This window comes from Zosterops lateralis, assembly GCF_965231275.1.
Source record: "Zosterops lateralis genome assembly, chromosome: 7".
NCBI lineage: Eukaryota > Metazoa > Chordata > Aves > Passeriformes > Zosteropidae > Zosterops > Zosterops lateralis.
The window spans coordinates 23,869,502-23,884,846 of record NC_139767.1 but is presented as its reverse complement, the minus strand read 5'-3'; the positions used below and the strand labels follow the sequence as shown (position 1 = coordinate 23,884,846).

Genomic DNA, 15,345 nt, shown 5'->3' with positions numbered 1-15,345 from the left:
TTGAGATTTCCCTTGCAGAAGAGCGGAGCAAAAATTCAAAACTTGTAGATTCACCAAAGGAAACAGGAGGAAAGGAGACATACAGCATTAAACAAATATACCCTCAAAAAGAATTAGCACACATGCAAAATTGTGGGGAACTCTGTTGCTCCAACTTGAGACCTCTTGTCAAAACAGAATTTAGGTATATAAATGCAGAGGATAATGACCCCCACATAACTACCAAAGAAATACCATACACAGCCACTGAATTAGCTAAATTAAAGAAAGAATACTCCAGACTACCTAGTGAATCAGAGACGGAGTATGTCTTTAGAGTTTCACTTACTGGGGGTGACCAAATTAAATTAAGTGAACAAGAAGCAAGTGGCTATTGGGGACATGGAGTTTTCTTAACAACAGGGAATACACGTGCCCCATGGTCCCTGACACAGCGTGCAGCTTACTGGGCAGGGGGACTAAGCCCCCTTGAAAGGGGCGACCCTCTGGCAATAGTCAGCACCCCGGACCAACTCCTGGAAAACATACACAAAGCTGCATGCTTGCAAATGATACATGAAAGAAAATTGATTTATGGCTATGAATCACCCATGCAACTACCTGTCAAACCTGAAATAATGACCCCTCTAATTCGAGGTTTGCCAGAATCTCTTAAACCAACAGCAATTCTTCTTCAAAAAACAATAGCGTCTATCACTCCGGTAGACAGGCTTGAAAGATTTCTTGGACACACAAGTGATCAAACTGGTTCCACTGACTCCACTGACTTCTCGCCTTTTGCTACTCCTAGCACACAATCTAACAGCAGTCATAACAGTGGAAAATATGGACCAGTGAAGCACTCAGAGGACAAACCCGAAAAACCCAGAGAAGTCAGGCACATTGCTTCTCCTAATGAAAAACCAGAAAAGGAAAGACAAATCCCTAACCAGCAGCAGTTGTGGTTGCTAGGGCTGAAAAGGGGACTACCTCGAGAAGTAATGGACAAATTGCCTTATGATAAATTGGTTAAAATAAAATTGCTGCTTTTTGAAGCAACTGCTCACCAAGCCCTTGGCCCTATTCATCCTACAGATCCTTTTCAGGCAGAATGGGGATTTGCCACCTCAGGATTGTCAGTAGATATATGGCAAAGGGGTCCTGAAGGCCCGATCAGATCTGTCAGCTCTTACTCCTGTGGCTTTAAAGATGCTGAAAAGAAGTACACTACCTGGGAAAAAGGCTTGCTTGTGGTTAGCTTAGCTCTCATAGAAGTGGAAAAAATTGCACAACAGCAACCAATTGTTTTGAGAGACCCCTTCAAAGTTAAGTCAGTCACTACTGGGTTCCCTCCACCTGACGGGGTGGTCCAGAGGGCCTCAGTAAGACAGTGGTCTGCTCAGATTGAACATTATTGTAACATCTTCTCAATGACTGAAGGAGCTGTGAAAAATCTAGCACTACAAGAAGCAGAAAACTTGGATAGCATCCAAGACAAACCTGCCTCAGTCATTACCCCTCCCTTTTCCCCCGAACAGCCAGCAAATCCTTGGTTTACTGATCCTTCTGCCTTTTGCCTGACAGCTTCAAGCATAATTCCCTCACTATGGGGACCAAGTGATTCCAGCAATCCAGCACATTGCCCTGGACAACCTGTTTTGGTGGACCTCCCTACTGTAGGGGAAGTACCACTAGAGCAGAAAACCCCTCTGAATAAATATACATGGGCAGCCTTTGATGCTCTAGGGAAAGAGCATCGAATAAATACAGGATGGGCAATTTTCATCATTCTAACCTCCTGCCTCCTCGTGGCAGATTCTGTTGTGCTTACTTTCCACAGGAGAACTCCGAGGGACATGAAGGCCGTATAAACCATGATAAATATTTTAAACAGAAATTTTAAATAGCATTGATTCAGAAATATTAATGAACAAATTGGTTGCCACAATCAAAGATTTGACCAAATTATAACAATTATTATAATTGTCCTTATTGGCTTTGAGGACACTTCAGTGATTGCTATTAAACATATTACCAAATTGGGAAAAGATAAATGTGAATGATAGCAAATTGGTAATTGATACACCTGGTGCTACACAAAACAATGTTTCTTTGGCCCTTAAGCTGCATCCAGGCACAGCTTTGGATGCAGATGGTTGTTGCCTCAATTATAAGGCAAGAAGAAGAAAGAATTCTTCCTACTGAAATTTGGAAAATAATTTGGAACAATTCAAATTATTTTCAAAGAGAATTCCAATCCTGGTGGAAATTAGTGAACTTTACCTACAACCCCAATACTAACACAGTTACAGCCTTTGCGTTAACAATAGGTAATGCTTCAGTACATTTGATATTCCCTATCATTGCATTAGGTATAAACCATGATGGAGCTATTCTCTATCCTTCCGAGCATAGAGAATGGGCCCGTCAAACTGGTGAGAAGTGGCAAACTGTCAGTTTAGAATCTTGTGTTGTTAGGGAGCAGCAAGGTTTCATTTGTGAAAGTAATGCAATCATAGCTCAGGACATTTGTTTGGACACTGAGCAAAATATTTGTCATTTTGAAGTACATCCTAACGAAGCTCCTGGAACAGTGCTCGTGTATATAGGCAATGGGTGTGCATGATTTAGGACTGTCTGAGATGTTGTAGCTGTAGAAAATGCAATAGTAGATACTAAAAATCACTCAAATTTTTGTGTTTGTGATTTTACCACAATTACAGGATGTGACTTTTCTTATAAAGTCCCAGCTACGTCCTCCTTTTGATTTTGGTTTTGATTGGCCTTGTTTTAGTTAACATCCCTTTTGCAAAAGACACTCTTAAAGTTATTGACGTAAAATGCACTACCCAGACAGCGAAAGTTAAGCCTGTAACAGCAGTTTGATTTGATTAATGTTGCTTTGTCTTAGTCATGTTAATTAAAAATTAAGGTTTGTTTTGTTTTGTTTTCTTTTTTGTTTTTGTTTGTTTAGAAATTATTATCATTTTAAAAATTTAAAGAATTTTGTGAAAGAAAATTGTTTTAAATTAAGTATTTGATTGAAAATTGTAATTGTTGATTTTAATTGATGGTATTATATTAATTATTTAGTAATTTGAGTTAATATTTTGAAAAATTGTTATATTAATTATTTGGTGATTTATGTTGATTATTTTGAAAAAAATTGTTAAAAATTGTTAAATCAATTTCTTTAATTTTTGTTTCATTTTTGCTTCTATTCCCTTTCTGTATTTTTCCTTCTTTCTCTCTGTCTCTGTCTCTCTCTGTCTCTCTCTCTCTCTCTCTCTCTCTTCTACACCCTCTCTATTGTCTCTGTTTTTCTGGGATATGCTGCCAATGTGGATGAGTCCTGAAGACTTCACGAGACTACGGAACCTGCTGATGGAAGAACACCTTCGTCGTCAGTCGTGAGTCACGGGGTGGTGTCAGAGTCTGTCCGAGGATGTGTTATGCCTCACAACTGTCTCCGATGGTTGAAGACCAAGACCCCCGGAGAGACTGGGGAGAGCCCCTGGCCTGGCTGAGGTGGGGCACCTGCCGAGGACTGATACGCATCTCCACAAGAATGGAATGCAAGAACAATAGCAGCTCGTTACAGTGGACTGAGCTGACTATACTGACCGTGCTAGAAGGGCACAGCTTGCCGCTTGTTCCTGAGCACCCAACTTTGACGCAGGTGCCTGCACTGGCCCAGTGCCCTCTTTGGCTCCATTCCACTCGCCTTGGTCCTTTTCCTGACCACCCTATAAAGACTCTGCGGATCCCGTGCACCCTTTGTGTACACCCCACTGGAGAAGATCGCGTCTATGGGCATCTCTACGCCTTGAGGACCTCCGACTCTCCACGTGGTAGCTATAATCCCCCTTCCCCTCTTTCTCTATCTTTCTCACTATTCTCTATTTTCTCTCCCTACTATCGCATTGTGGGCACTAAATAAAAGTGCATTTTTTGTTTAAGCAAACTGGTTTGTCCCCTGTTGTGTCTTTTGCGCTTTGAGATCTCCAAAACGAACCATCAGGTTCCCCGCATATGTTTGCGGACCCTGACACATGGTGCTCTTGATTGCATTTCAGAGATGCAGAAAGAGTGACGGAGGTTACTTTGCAATGCTTTTCCGAGGTGGTGCTGGGATGAGTTTGAGTTATTTGTTTATGAGATTAGTTTATACAGTGCTGCTGCAGAGCTGGTAACAATTTTCATTATGTGCTAGCTGGCTGCAGAGCATCTTCAAAAGGGATCTGCTCTATCTCATGGCAGAAAGCAGCACAGGTATGAAAGGAACTCCAAATACTTTAAAAGGCGGCACACAAACAGACTTTGTCCTCCTTCTCAACAACCCACCTTGACAGCACTGGTTTGATAATCAGCAGCTTCTGTGCATTAAGCAAGTCCCATCTGGCTTAGTGACTCAGGGATGTAGGGCAGAAGGGAGGGCTTCTTCCAGTCAGCACTTTGACTGCTTATTTTCAGTCTCAGAGGCCCATATCACATCTGGAGTTTTCCCAGTCATGGGTTTTGGTTTTGGATTCACAGTGTGAGAGCATAGGGAGGGTTATTTTACCATCCAGGATTTCCAGTAGTGGACCGTGACATTCAAAATTAAAATAAAACAAACAAACAAAATTGTCATCCTTCCTGCAAAGCATCATCTGCTCTTAGGGATACAAGAAAAAGAACCACAAAACAAACAAACAAACAAACAAACAAACAAACAAAAAAAAAAAAAAAAAAAAAAAAAAAACCAAACCAACCCACCAACAAAACCCCATCATCATTAACTTCACAAAATTCCACAGAACAAGCACTACAGCAGCCTGATGTTCTAGGTGACTATGAAATAAATGTAGTCTTGCAGACATATAAGACATGTAAGGCATATGTTGCAGACATAAGATGCTGAGTTCCTCATTGAATGAAAGCCCTGAAATCCTCCCAAACAGCCCAAAATTTCCTCATTGGAAGAAAACATTAAGCGACACTCACAATTTAGTGTGTTCAGTGCTGACCCAGATCAAACTGTGCTATTCTGTGTAATCCCTAATGAAAGGCAAAGCAAAGAGCTACCTCAGGCCCTCCAAGGCACTAGATATGGGACATCCTCTCAAACAAAGTTCAGCTATGGGAAAGCCCCAGATCCATGCCAGGTGATAAGATAGGAAAGAAGGAATTAACTTGCTCAAGAGGTCCTTCTGAAGGAAGGGATGGTATAGGATGGGGAAGAAACTCAGCTTGCCTATACTCTTTCCTCAGTCAGAGCAAGAGGTGGCTCTCCCACAATCTTTTATTTTACTTAAGGTGTTTTATGAAGTCTTCCAGATGTTTCTGTATCTCTTTCCTCACTGTTTCCTTTCCAGGAGTGGTGATCTGCAACTCTCAGGGAAGACTTAGCACCCTGTTGGTCATCAGCCCCTGACAACAGGTTGGCTGTGGACCTTTGGATTTTCCCACTGACCTAATTTTTCAAGGTTGCGTTTTCCACCTCTGATGGTTTCAGGCTTGATCTTAAAATAACTTTACCTTGCAGTGATTCATCCACACCTAAGGGTTGGGTTTCTTGGCCTCTTCTGAGCCTGGGTGTGTTTTGGTTGCTCCTCACTGATCACTACTCAGTTTGCCCCCAGGAGGGCCTTTTGACCCTGCTCTGATAATTTTTTTTTTTTTTTTTTTTTTTTTTGTGCTCTAGTCATATTGAAATGGATTTAACCACACCCAGTATCTGTCAACAAGGGGAGAGAGCTGAGGATACCATGACAAACTTTGACTTGGTAAGGTTTAGTATTAGGTGCTTATGTATTTTTCAAAAACAGGTACAACTCTGCATTGCCATGGTGACATAGCCCTTCTTTAATTCTCCTAAGCAACAGAAATTAGAGGACTTATTGGCCAGAGAAGGAAAGTATGGACCCAGGGGCTGGGAGATGACACATACTCCTTCATGAGTTCTGAAGCCTACTTAGTCCAGGGAGAGAAAGCATCACTCAAAAATTGCTAGCTACTGACATCCAAGAGCAGGATTTAGATTCATCAAAAAAAACCCAAAACCAAAAAAACCCAAACAAAACCCCCAACATTTTAATCAATACAACAAACACCAATCCTCTGTGGTTGGTTGAGTATTTTTGTCTGTGTGGTTATTTTCCACCTATATTCTGGTTTCTAAGCAAGAAAGGAAATCCTGCCTCTTCTTTACCAACCAGGTATGTACAGAACAAGATTGAAATTCAATAATAAGTGAATTTTAAAACAGACCCCCACCGCAAAAAAAATAAAAAAAAAATAATAAAAAAAATAAAAAATAAAAAAATTATATATATATGTACATCCACCTCCCTTGCAGGCAGACTAGAGGATGAGCCTATTTTATTTCTTCTTACATGCTGACATTGGCTGGCTTCAAACACCTTGTCTAGTATTGGAGAGTTACAGGATGTAGTGTTACCACACATCCTGAATTTAGGTTTCAGTGGGAAACAAAGGCTCTATGTCATTCTATTGGGGAATTCACCAGTATTCCTGCCAGCTCATCATCTTCCTAATGTTGCCAAGTAGTAAGTGATTAATTGCCATGAGACAGACAAGGAAAAAAAAAATCACAAGATACAACAGAAAAAGAAACATTTTGGAAATGAGCTTATACAAGATATGTTTGCTCACACTTTGATATTTGAATCCTTTTTGTTCACGTCATCAGGCTTTTGACAAAAGTTCTGATGTTTGTGTGCATGCCTAGTTTATAATGAAAAGAAAACATTTGGTAACAGTGAGGAGTTCAGGGGATGAGGATTTAAGGAAAACATCAGCTATCATAGGAACTGACAACCTGCATTTCCTTTAAAACAGAAATGCCTGGACTGTGGGTCATGGCTGGTGTCTAAGGCCAATTCACCAGGTTCATGTTTTCAGCTGAGATTGACTTAAAAAGGTATGAAAAATTATAGGAACTGGTATCAGTAGTGGTTCCAAATCACTTGTTGATACTGAGCTGGGAGCTGCATATGGGACTAGAGGGATCATTACCATGACTTTGGCATCATCCCTCCTTTCCTCCAATGACACAGCCTGAGTACATTGTCAGACTAAAGCTGGGAAAAGCTAGAGAGAACATGCATGGGCAGGAGGGTTTGCTTGGCCCTGTGGAATTCTGTGTTAGCTCCTTCTTAAAAATATTCCTCAGAAGCAAATTTATCTGCCAAGTTTCAGCATGGCATGAAATATGTCCAGCCACGTAACCCTCCACCTCATTCCAAAAATGGAGAGGGACTAAGAAAAGACCAACTCAGGTTTAGCTATTGCAACACAGAGGTCTTGAATGTCACAGGGGCAGAATGTGATTTTACCATAAAGTTTTAGCTGCAGAGACTCTTCCTGTGCCGAGAACTGGGAAGGATGTATGTGGGAAGGGAAAAGAAAGAACAGCTAACGTGGAGGGCAAAGGATGTGACAGCATGGGAAAAGAAGGATGCTGGAGGACGACAGAGAGAAGTGAAGCTTTTCAACCCCTCAGCAGCAGTGGCACCTGTCCCAGTCTTGGACTCACTTGTGTTTCAGTGGCTTGTCTTACTGCCACGGCTTTGGGAAAAAGAGCCTGTTTACAGGAAACAAGCTGTCTGTGCTTCCCACAGCCTTGCTGGGCTGGGGTGGAGGCAGAAGCTGACTCTTTTTGCTGCTGAGAAAGCTCCAGCTTCTAGGGGTGTGTGAATGCTGCAACTCACTTCTTCCCAACCCTACCTCCTTCCCTCGGTGCTGACACTTCCCCACCCCAGCCTCAGCCACATGGGTGTTTGCAGGGTTTGTGGTTCCTGAAAGGGCTGAAGGATCCCTGGAAGCTGCTGGGCCAATGTTGTGGCTCAATCTGTGGGGACAGACCCCTGCCTGGTTTTACCATCCTTTGTATCCTTAGGCTTCACTGAAGATGTTTAATGAACAGATTTCCTGTAATAGACGGCAGCAATGAAAAGAAAAATAAGATGTTGCACCACATCTTGGCAGGAGTGGCTCAGAAGGACAATTCAGGCAGCTGTCTGTCCTGTCCCAGCTCTCTTCCTCTGTTCCCATGCACACTTCCTTACGGGTCATGATGAGGGCTGAAGAAAAAGCCAAAAGCTGTGCATTGTCTTCTTTAGTAGCAGGCACAGAGGTTATCATTCCAGTCTTGAAAACCAAGCCTGCAAACAGGGAAAAGGCTCCCCTTTTTTGACATATTCTGGTAGAAATGACTATTTAAAATACATCATATTTGTTCTATTGGCCTCTTCCCTACCTCCCTCGCAGCTTGTAAAACTCCCGCTGTCTCCCTTCCTTTTCAGGCAAACGCTTGGCTTGCTTCTCCCAGCGCTGCATTCCCGTCACCCTGTCCCTGCGGCTACTAACCCACCTCCTAAAGCTTAAAGAGGAGCTCGTGGGCCAGCTCCTGTCTCAGCCCTCCCTGTGGCTGCTGCTCGACTTGTACACAGCAGTATGTGCTGGATGGAGCTCCTGCTCCTGATGAGCAGAGGGTGCCAAACCACATGAATCTGGGGTTTGGCAAAGTCCAGCTGCTTTCAGCCGGAGAGGCAGGGAATGCCGGGGGCAGCAGCCCCGGCACAGTGGGTTTGTCACCAGCGAGGAGGGGCTGGTCCTGGAAAAAGGGAGATGTCCCGGTTAGTCATCACCCACCCGCTGGTAGCTGGGAGGCACTCTCGTAGCATCTGCTGCTCAGCAAGGCACAGGCAGGGTCACCAGTGGTGAGGGCTGATCCCTGAAGAGCGGAGGGCCACTGCTCCAACCCAGCTACACATTCTCCACTCCCCACAAGCCGTGGGGCTGCTGCCAAGAGTCAGCAGTCAATAAGCCTAATGCTGTCATGATGTTTATTCAGTGCATGTTTAAAGACATCGGGGATGGCCAAAGCGTGCACATTGCAGTGTGTGGCTGTGCAAAAGGTGTGGGGCACTGACAGGAGGGAAAGCGTGTCTGGGATGACAGCCCATACCTGCTTTTGGCATGGCTTGCCATAGCTCCACACTCCAGGTATTTCCAAGATTTTCAGTTTTAATAACAAATAGAAGACATTGAAACCACATTGGATTTACTTAAAAATACATAAAATGTATGTATACACAAAAAGAGCTTTCCCCTTTCCAAAAGTGAAGGACGACAAAAATGGATTAAAAAGCTTCTCAGGTGTTACACAAGTATATTCAACAGGCAAGAGGTATATGAATAGGGTATTGTTTTTCACAAGCTGTTGTTGTGTTTCTCACTTGTAACTCCCAAATACACTTTGGAAACACCTTTCTGAGGAAATTTAGTTTTGAGAAAGCTTTCGGTAAGAGTTCATAGAGACAAAGCAAATGGATTCTTTAGGAATTTACCTTCAGTAAGGACTGATGGAAACTGATTTAGGAAACCAGCTACCTGTCTGGGATTTCTGGGCCACTTCTACGTCAGCTGTCCATAGATAAGGTCTCCAGAAGAGATATCTCTGTGATAACTGCAACAATACTAATAACAGCCAAAAATTAGCTGATTGGAAGTTCAAGTGACAGCCTGGAGAATAGCTATACCAGTTTTGATCTTGTGTCACGTGTTTACCCCGATGGGAAAAAAGTGGAAAACAAAAGTCATGAGACAAAAGGAGTGTGAACCTCACCACTAGAGCTCAGCACTTGCAGCTTGCCTGGGGATTACACTTGTGCATTGAACTGTACAGGTTGCAGATGCCTGCCAATGTCTGTCTCTGCTTCCTCTTCACCTCCATTTCACAAAAGAAGGTCTACAGTACTCTCTTTTATTTGAAGACCTTTAAAAATCACACAGAATATTCCATGGCTGCAGACCTAAACCATCCTTCCCTTGGGAAACTTCTAGGTAGGATGTATCTAACCCTGGCAAGACATATTGTCCTACAGTCTCCTAACTTTGACCCTTTCATATATCCTTTTATTGCCCCCAAGAAAAACAGACTCATAAAACGCAACTCATTAAATGCCCACGCATTGTGAGACACTACTCCTAAGCCTCTGCTGTTAAGGCTTTCAAATTTCACATGGTATTAAAAAGTTTACAGGACACTTGGTCCTCTTTAATATTGCAAAACAACCTTTTGGGTCATTTGTGCTATAAACTAGCAGTGAAAGTGAACCAAAGAAACCCAGATTTTATTGTAATCCATGTTACTAGGAGTTGTACTTTAACACTTCAAGACTTGGCCCGAAGGTAAAGAAGCAGTAGCTTTTACAGACTTTTTTCCAGCAGAGAGAGAGGTTGGCAAGGTACAGAATGAAATAATCCAAAGAATGCCACCCCAAATGCACTGAATCCCATGGAGAATTTGATGCAGATTGCTTAGAAATCTCATGTCATTTTTTCTGCCAAAGTGCAGATCAGGCAAAGTGAGGGAAAGGTCCTTCTAATTTTGTCCTAAGGATTCCATTTTGAGGCAGTTTACCAGTATCAAAAGAGACAGCATTTTCCTTTTCTGTTCTAAAACGTGGAGGCAGGCACAACAAATCTCCTTCCCACACTACAAAATGGATCTTGGGTATCACAGATTTATTTGAATCTCATGTAGCCCAGGGTTTTTCTGCAAAGACCCTTCAAAAGCTTTATTTGTATGATCAAGGACATGTAATGTTATCATAGCTGAAACAACAGATACAATCTAGCAATGTAATCCGAAAACCTGTGGGTTTTTCACTTCATCAGCTGATTTCAGGGCCTTTCCAACTCAATTTTGTGTGGGTAAGAAAATGGTAAAAACTGTTCTAAGACATTTGTGAAGGACTTGGCTCATGTAAGTGCGAGATTTGAAAAATCTCTTGGAAGCCGCCATTAGAAACCTTCAGGGAAGAAAATAATTCCTACCCACTAGGTCTTCCATATGGAGTCTTGTGATCATGGGAAGGGCTAGTTAAGAAAGATAACCAGAAAAATTGATTTGACATGGGGCAAAAAGGAGTATTGCAAGAAGAGTTTTTGAATCACCACTAGGTGCTGGAGATCTGAAATCTGTGCAGCGTGACCACGTGTGGATCCTTTTTTCATTCAGTGTCATTAGTCGAAAAGTAGGGCTTTACTTGCTGGCTTGTGTCAAAACAGGTGTTAAGCATCTTGATGCCTTAAATGCTGTGATATGTCAGGTCATCAAAGGCTGCTGAGAAACGCGTGCCCAAGGCTTTGGAGGTGTGTCAGCTCACCAGCCATCAGCTCCTTCCCAGGACAGAGGATGTACAGCAGAAGGTACATGTAACATCCACATCCCTGAGTGTGGTCCTGGATTGATTTGGGCCCAGTACCTCTGAGCAGGTGGGAGACAGGCTGTGGTGTTAATGGTGGTGTACATGCCTCTGATTGTCCAAGCTTGTGACATAAGATCAGTCATGAAAATACTACAGAGATATAGTTTATAAACTTGAAGAACTTGGTGACCCAAGTCAATGATCTGTCTGTGTGAATGCATCAACCATTCATATTCTGTCCAGTACATACCTAATGAAACTGTATAACTCTGAAACAAACAAAGCCTTAAATCATCCTGCTTCATAATAATAATAATAATAATAATAAATCTTGGTATAGTGTTAAAAATATTTGTTGCATTATGTTGCTGAACAAAACAGAAAATGGGATCTTCTACTGCCCTCATATCCATAGAGTTCAGGGCTGCTAAATTAACTAGGTTTCTGGGTTTTATTAGTATTAGTTAAGCATATGTAATATGATCCAAAAGACACAATGCAGTTCCTGACCTCAGATTCCATTAAAAAAATTGGACAGCAAATGACAACGAGCTCAAAGAAGATCAGAAGTAGTAAAGTCTGCTTTAGGAGTGGAAGGATTTATGTTGTAGCTTGGCATTTTATTGTCTGTGTTCAGCTCTGCTGGGAGTTTGTCATTGGTTGGTGCCAATGCCACAGAGCCTGTTCTAGTCCCAGAAGGATTTTGATATGGAAATATATGGGAGCTTGACACTTTGAGACAAGGAGGTTGATACTTGGCTGTAGAGAAGGAAAAGATCAAGGAACTGGAAAGAAAAAAGGAAAGTGGCAAGTGGGAAATCTTTTCTTAGGGTTGCAGCAAGTCCCAAACTTGAAACAAATGATGGCAGTTTTTCCTTAATTTCCACTGGCAGCACCTCAGAAGGGTTTTGCCTTTTTGGCATGAGGGATAGGTCTCAAGTAGAGTCTTTATTTCATAGCCCACTTCATCTGCTCACTGCTACCACAGAGCTCCAGACAAACTTTTAGGTTGTGTTTTCTTCCTAGAGCACCCAGTGATTTTAACATCTGGAGCAGCTGGCCTAATCAAAATGTTTGGACTGTATTTAAGAAACTCTTGTGAGAGGTACTGGCAGGTGATGTAAAGGAGACTGATGATCTGGGTTAAATCGATGTACCTGTAGGTTTTGGCTTTTTTTGTAGATGGAGGGAAAATGTAGTGTGATATCTCAAAGTCCGGATGTCAGGTGTAAGCCAAAAATCAGTACCTTAAAATCTTTACTCCCAGTGCTGCTTTTTAGGCACAAAACTGTCCTTCAGAAAAGGTACTAAAGATAAATGCTTTGGTTATCCTTTTGAAGTACTTGCATGTTGGGACCCTCTCTTAGTGCTTCAGGTATGATGAATAACTTCAGGGGTGATGAATACTCCTACTCTGTGTCAGAACCCCTATGCTGTATCACAGTCTGAGACCTATGTGCCAAGCATCCCTGCCCCACAGGAGGTGATGGCTCACACTCACACATTTAGTGTCTTTCTCTTTGTACTTTAAAAAAAATACAAAAGCACCCTGAACAAATGCATTAAAAATCAGAGTCATGATTCAATGGAATAATTCAGCAACAGCATAGAGAAAAGATAATTTCAGGTGACACCCATGCAGGACAGGTTCTCAAACTCGAAAGTACAGGCTTACTCAGGGATGAGCCCAAAAATATACATGGGGGATACTAGATGGAAGCAGCTATTCTGCAAAGAAAGTGTGAGAACCTTTCCCTAAGGAACCCTTACCCCAGATCCACATGAGCACAAAGGAGAAAATTTAGGCCTGGAGGTGTTGCCAGAAGAGTAACATAACTTATGTAAAGCACATTACAAAAGCAAATGCTGAGTGAGCAAGAATCTCTCTCTAGTAGCAGTGGGAACCCCCTCCTGCTTTATTTTGTGAAGTATCTTTCATATCTTCTGCCAAAGACTTTAGGCGACATAAAGTTTTGCAAGGAGGCGAGTAATAATAGAGCCAAAACTTGGTTCAGACTGCCAATAAGGAGTCACTGTAGCCTGGAACAGTGAAAGGTCATCCACAAAGACATGAACACACATTTTTTTGCCCCAGATTCTGGACCAAGTGTTCTGAGGAAGAAGCAAACAGTTGGGCTGGGTCCAAAGCATGGGGAGAACTTGTAATTAATCTTTTTGTAATTCTTTTCCCACCCTAAATCTTCCACATTTCCTGCCTCACTTAACTCTTTCTAAAGTATCTCCCTGCATTGTCACAGTTGCTGAGGCTTGATGCAGACCAGATACAGGCCAGACGGCCCCCTGAATGCCACCCTTAGGCACCTCTTATGGGTGACTGGTTTTTGGTGTCACAACTGCCACTTTCCAAGAGTGCTTTAAAGCTTGGTCTGAAAAATTAATCTTGCCCTTGAGCTTCAATAATTGCCTGACAGTCTTTTTTTTTTTTTTTCACCTTTGCTGGGCAGTTGAATACCAACTTCTTACACAGCTGCACATTTTTAGGAACAGGTTCAACAAGATGGTACAATAAAGTTCACCAGCGAGCAGCCGTACGCAAAAACCTGTCTCCAGGGGTACCCAGCAGGCTCCCCGTGAATCACAGAGTGTTTTGAATTGAAAGAAGTGTAAACATATTTCCAAGTTTAGAATTTAATCTCATTTGCTTTCCTTTATAGCAATGAGTTTGGAGTTTCAGTTCATTTTCTCACCTTCTCTGAGCCTCTCTCTTTTCCCGGCTAGCTGGGACACTAGCAAAGAAGACACAACACAGCATCCCCCACACTACAGCATGGATGGCTGCCTCATGCTTCTCCGGTTAGGAGTTCTGCTAGGACTTTAGAAGGAAAGGAAAGAAGAAAAGAAGGAAGAAAGGGAGGAAAGGAAGGAAGGAAGGAAGGAAGGAAGGAAGGAAGGAAGGAAGGAAGGAAGGAAGGAAGGAAGGAAGGAAGGAAGGAAGGAAGGAAAAGGAAGGAAGGAAGGAAGGAAGGAAGGAAGGAAGGAAGGAAGGAAGGAAGGAAGGAAGGAAGGAAGGAAGGAAGGAAGAAAGAAAGAAAGAAAGAAAGAAAGAAAGAAAGAAAGAAAGAAAGAAAGAAAGAAAGAGCGAGCCTGTTTTGATTTGAACTGTAGCCACACCTGTGGGTCCCCAAAAGCAGTGAGCCAACAACCAGGGGTGCAGCAGGCTCGTCTCTTCAAAGTTTGTCCCTTTCTGTGGTTTTAGGCATTTTAAACCTTTTCCAAATCCAGATGTACTTGAAGTGAGGCACACCATGGCTGTGCTTACCAAGCTCATGATCAGCTGTTTTTATATCTTCACAGAGCTGAGCTCTTTATAGCTAGGAATGGGGAGAGGTGACCAGTCCTTGCTGTCCAGGAGTGACCATCACCTGATGCCTCCACATCAGTGGCATAAAGAGGGAGAATTCTACTCCAACATGCTTTCCCTTCTCCCTATCTCATGGCTCTTCTAGAGCAAACTAGCTATAAGCAGTCAATGTCAATTTTTTTTCATGTCTATATCTATATCTAATCTAATCTATATCTATATCTATATCTATCTATCTATATCTATATCTATATCTATATCTAATCTATATCTATATCTATATCTATGTCAGTTTCTCAAGCATTTGGCTCTACCTTGTGTCCATTTAGATTAACATCTGGAGTAAACCAGACTGAACCTAGGTGCAAGAGGTCAAGAATTTCTCAAATAATCCTTTTATTGTGCAAGGTGATGCTGTCTGTTTAGAGCAGGTACTGTCTCTGCTCTGAAGGAGATAAAATTTGCCTTGTTGCAGTTGGCTGGTTTTTGGGGTGCACTTCAGATGTTCTTTGGCAAGGCAGATGCATGCTTTAAGCATGCTGGAGGAAGGATTGAGGACCCCCAGGCAACTGCAGGAGTGCATTCCACTGAAACAGAAGAGGAATGGATAGGCATAAACCCTCTGGGTTTTCCAGTTCTTGAAAACTTCTCTTCAGTAAAAATGGAAACAGCAGTAAGTAAAACTTTTATCCTGATATATGAAACAGAGAGAAGAGGGAACCAGTGAAATGACATTGTTGGGAGCACCTTGTAAAGCTGTCTGTAGTATCCAGCCTTTACAGTGAAGGTCAAAGGCTTGATCTTTTTTACTCCCTGTATTTC

General features: G+C 42.3%; 1 protein-coding gene across 17 annotated transcripts in view; it reads left to right on the top strand.

Moving 5' to 3' along the window:
- The window catches only part of LOC310911583 (uncharacterized protein), a 46,167-nt gene that overhangs the window by 17,093 nt on the left and 13,729 nt on the right, over positions 1–15,345 (top strand). For 8 of the 17 annotated variants that reach the window (XR_014590544.1, XR_014590545.1, XR_014590546.1 and 5 more), the window contains one exon: positions 5,666–5,747. The exons of 6 other annotated variants lie outside the window; for them this stretch is intronic. Coding sequence is in view for 1 of the 11 variants with exons in the window: in XM_083865286.1 (XP_083721412.1) it covers positions 5,666–5,747 (82 nt within the window). In the remaining 10 variants the exon portion in view is untranslated. Of the gene's footprint in view, positions 1–5,665; positions 5,748–6,822; positions 6,905–15,345 lie in introns of all 17 variants that reach the window. 3 more of the 17 variants (XR_014590547.1, XR_014590548.1, XR_014590552.1) reach the window with 1 other exon arrangement.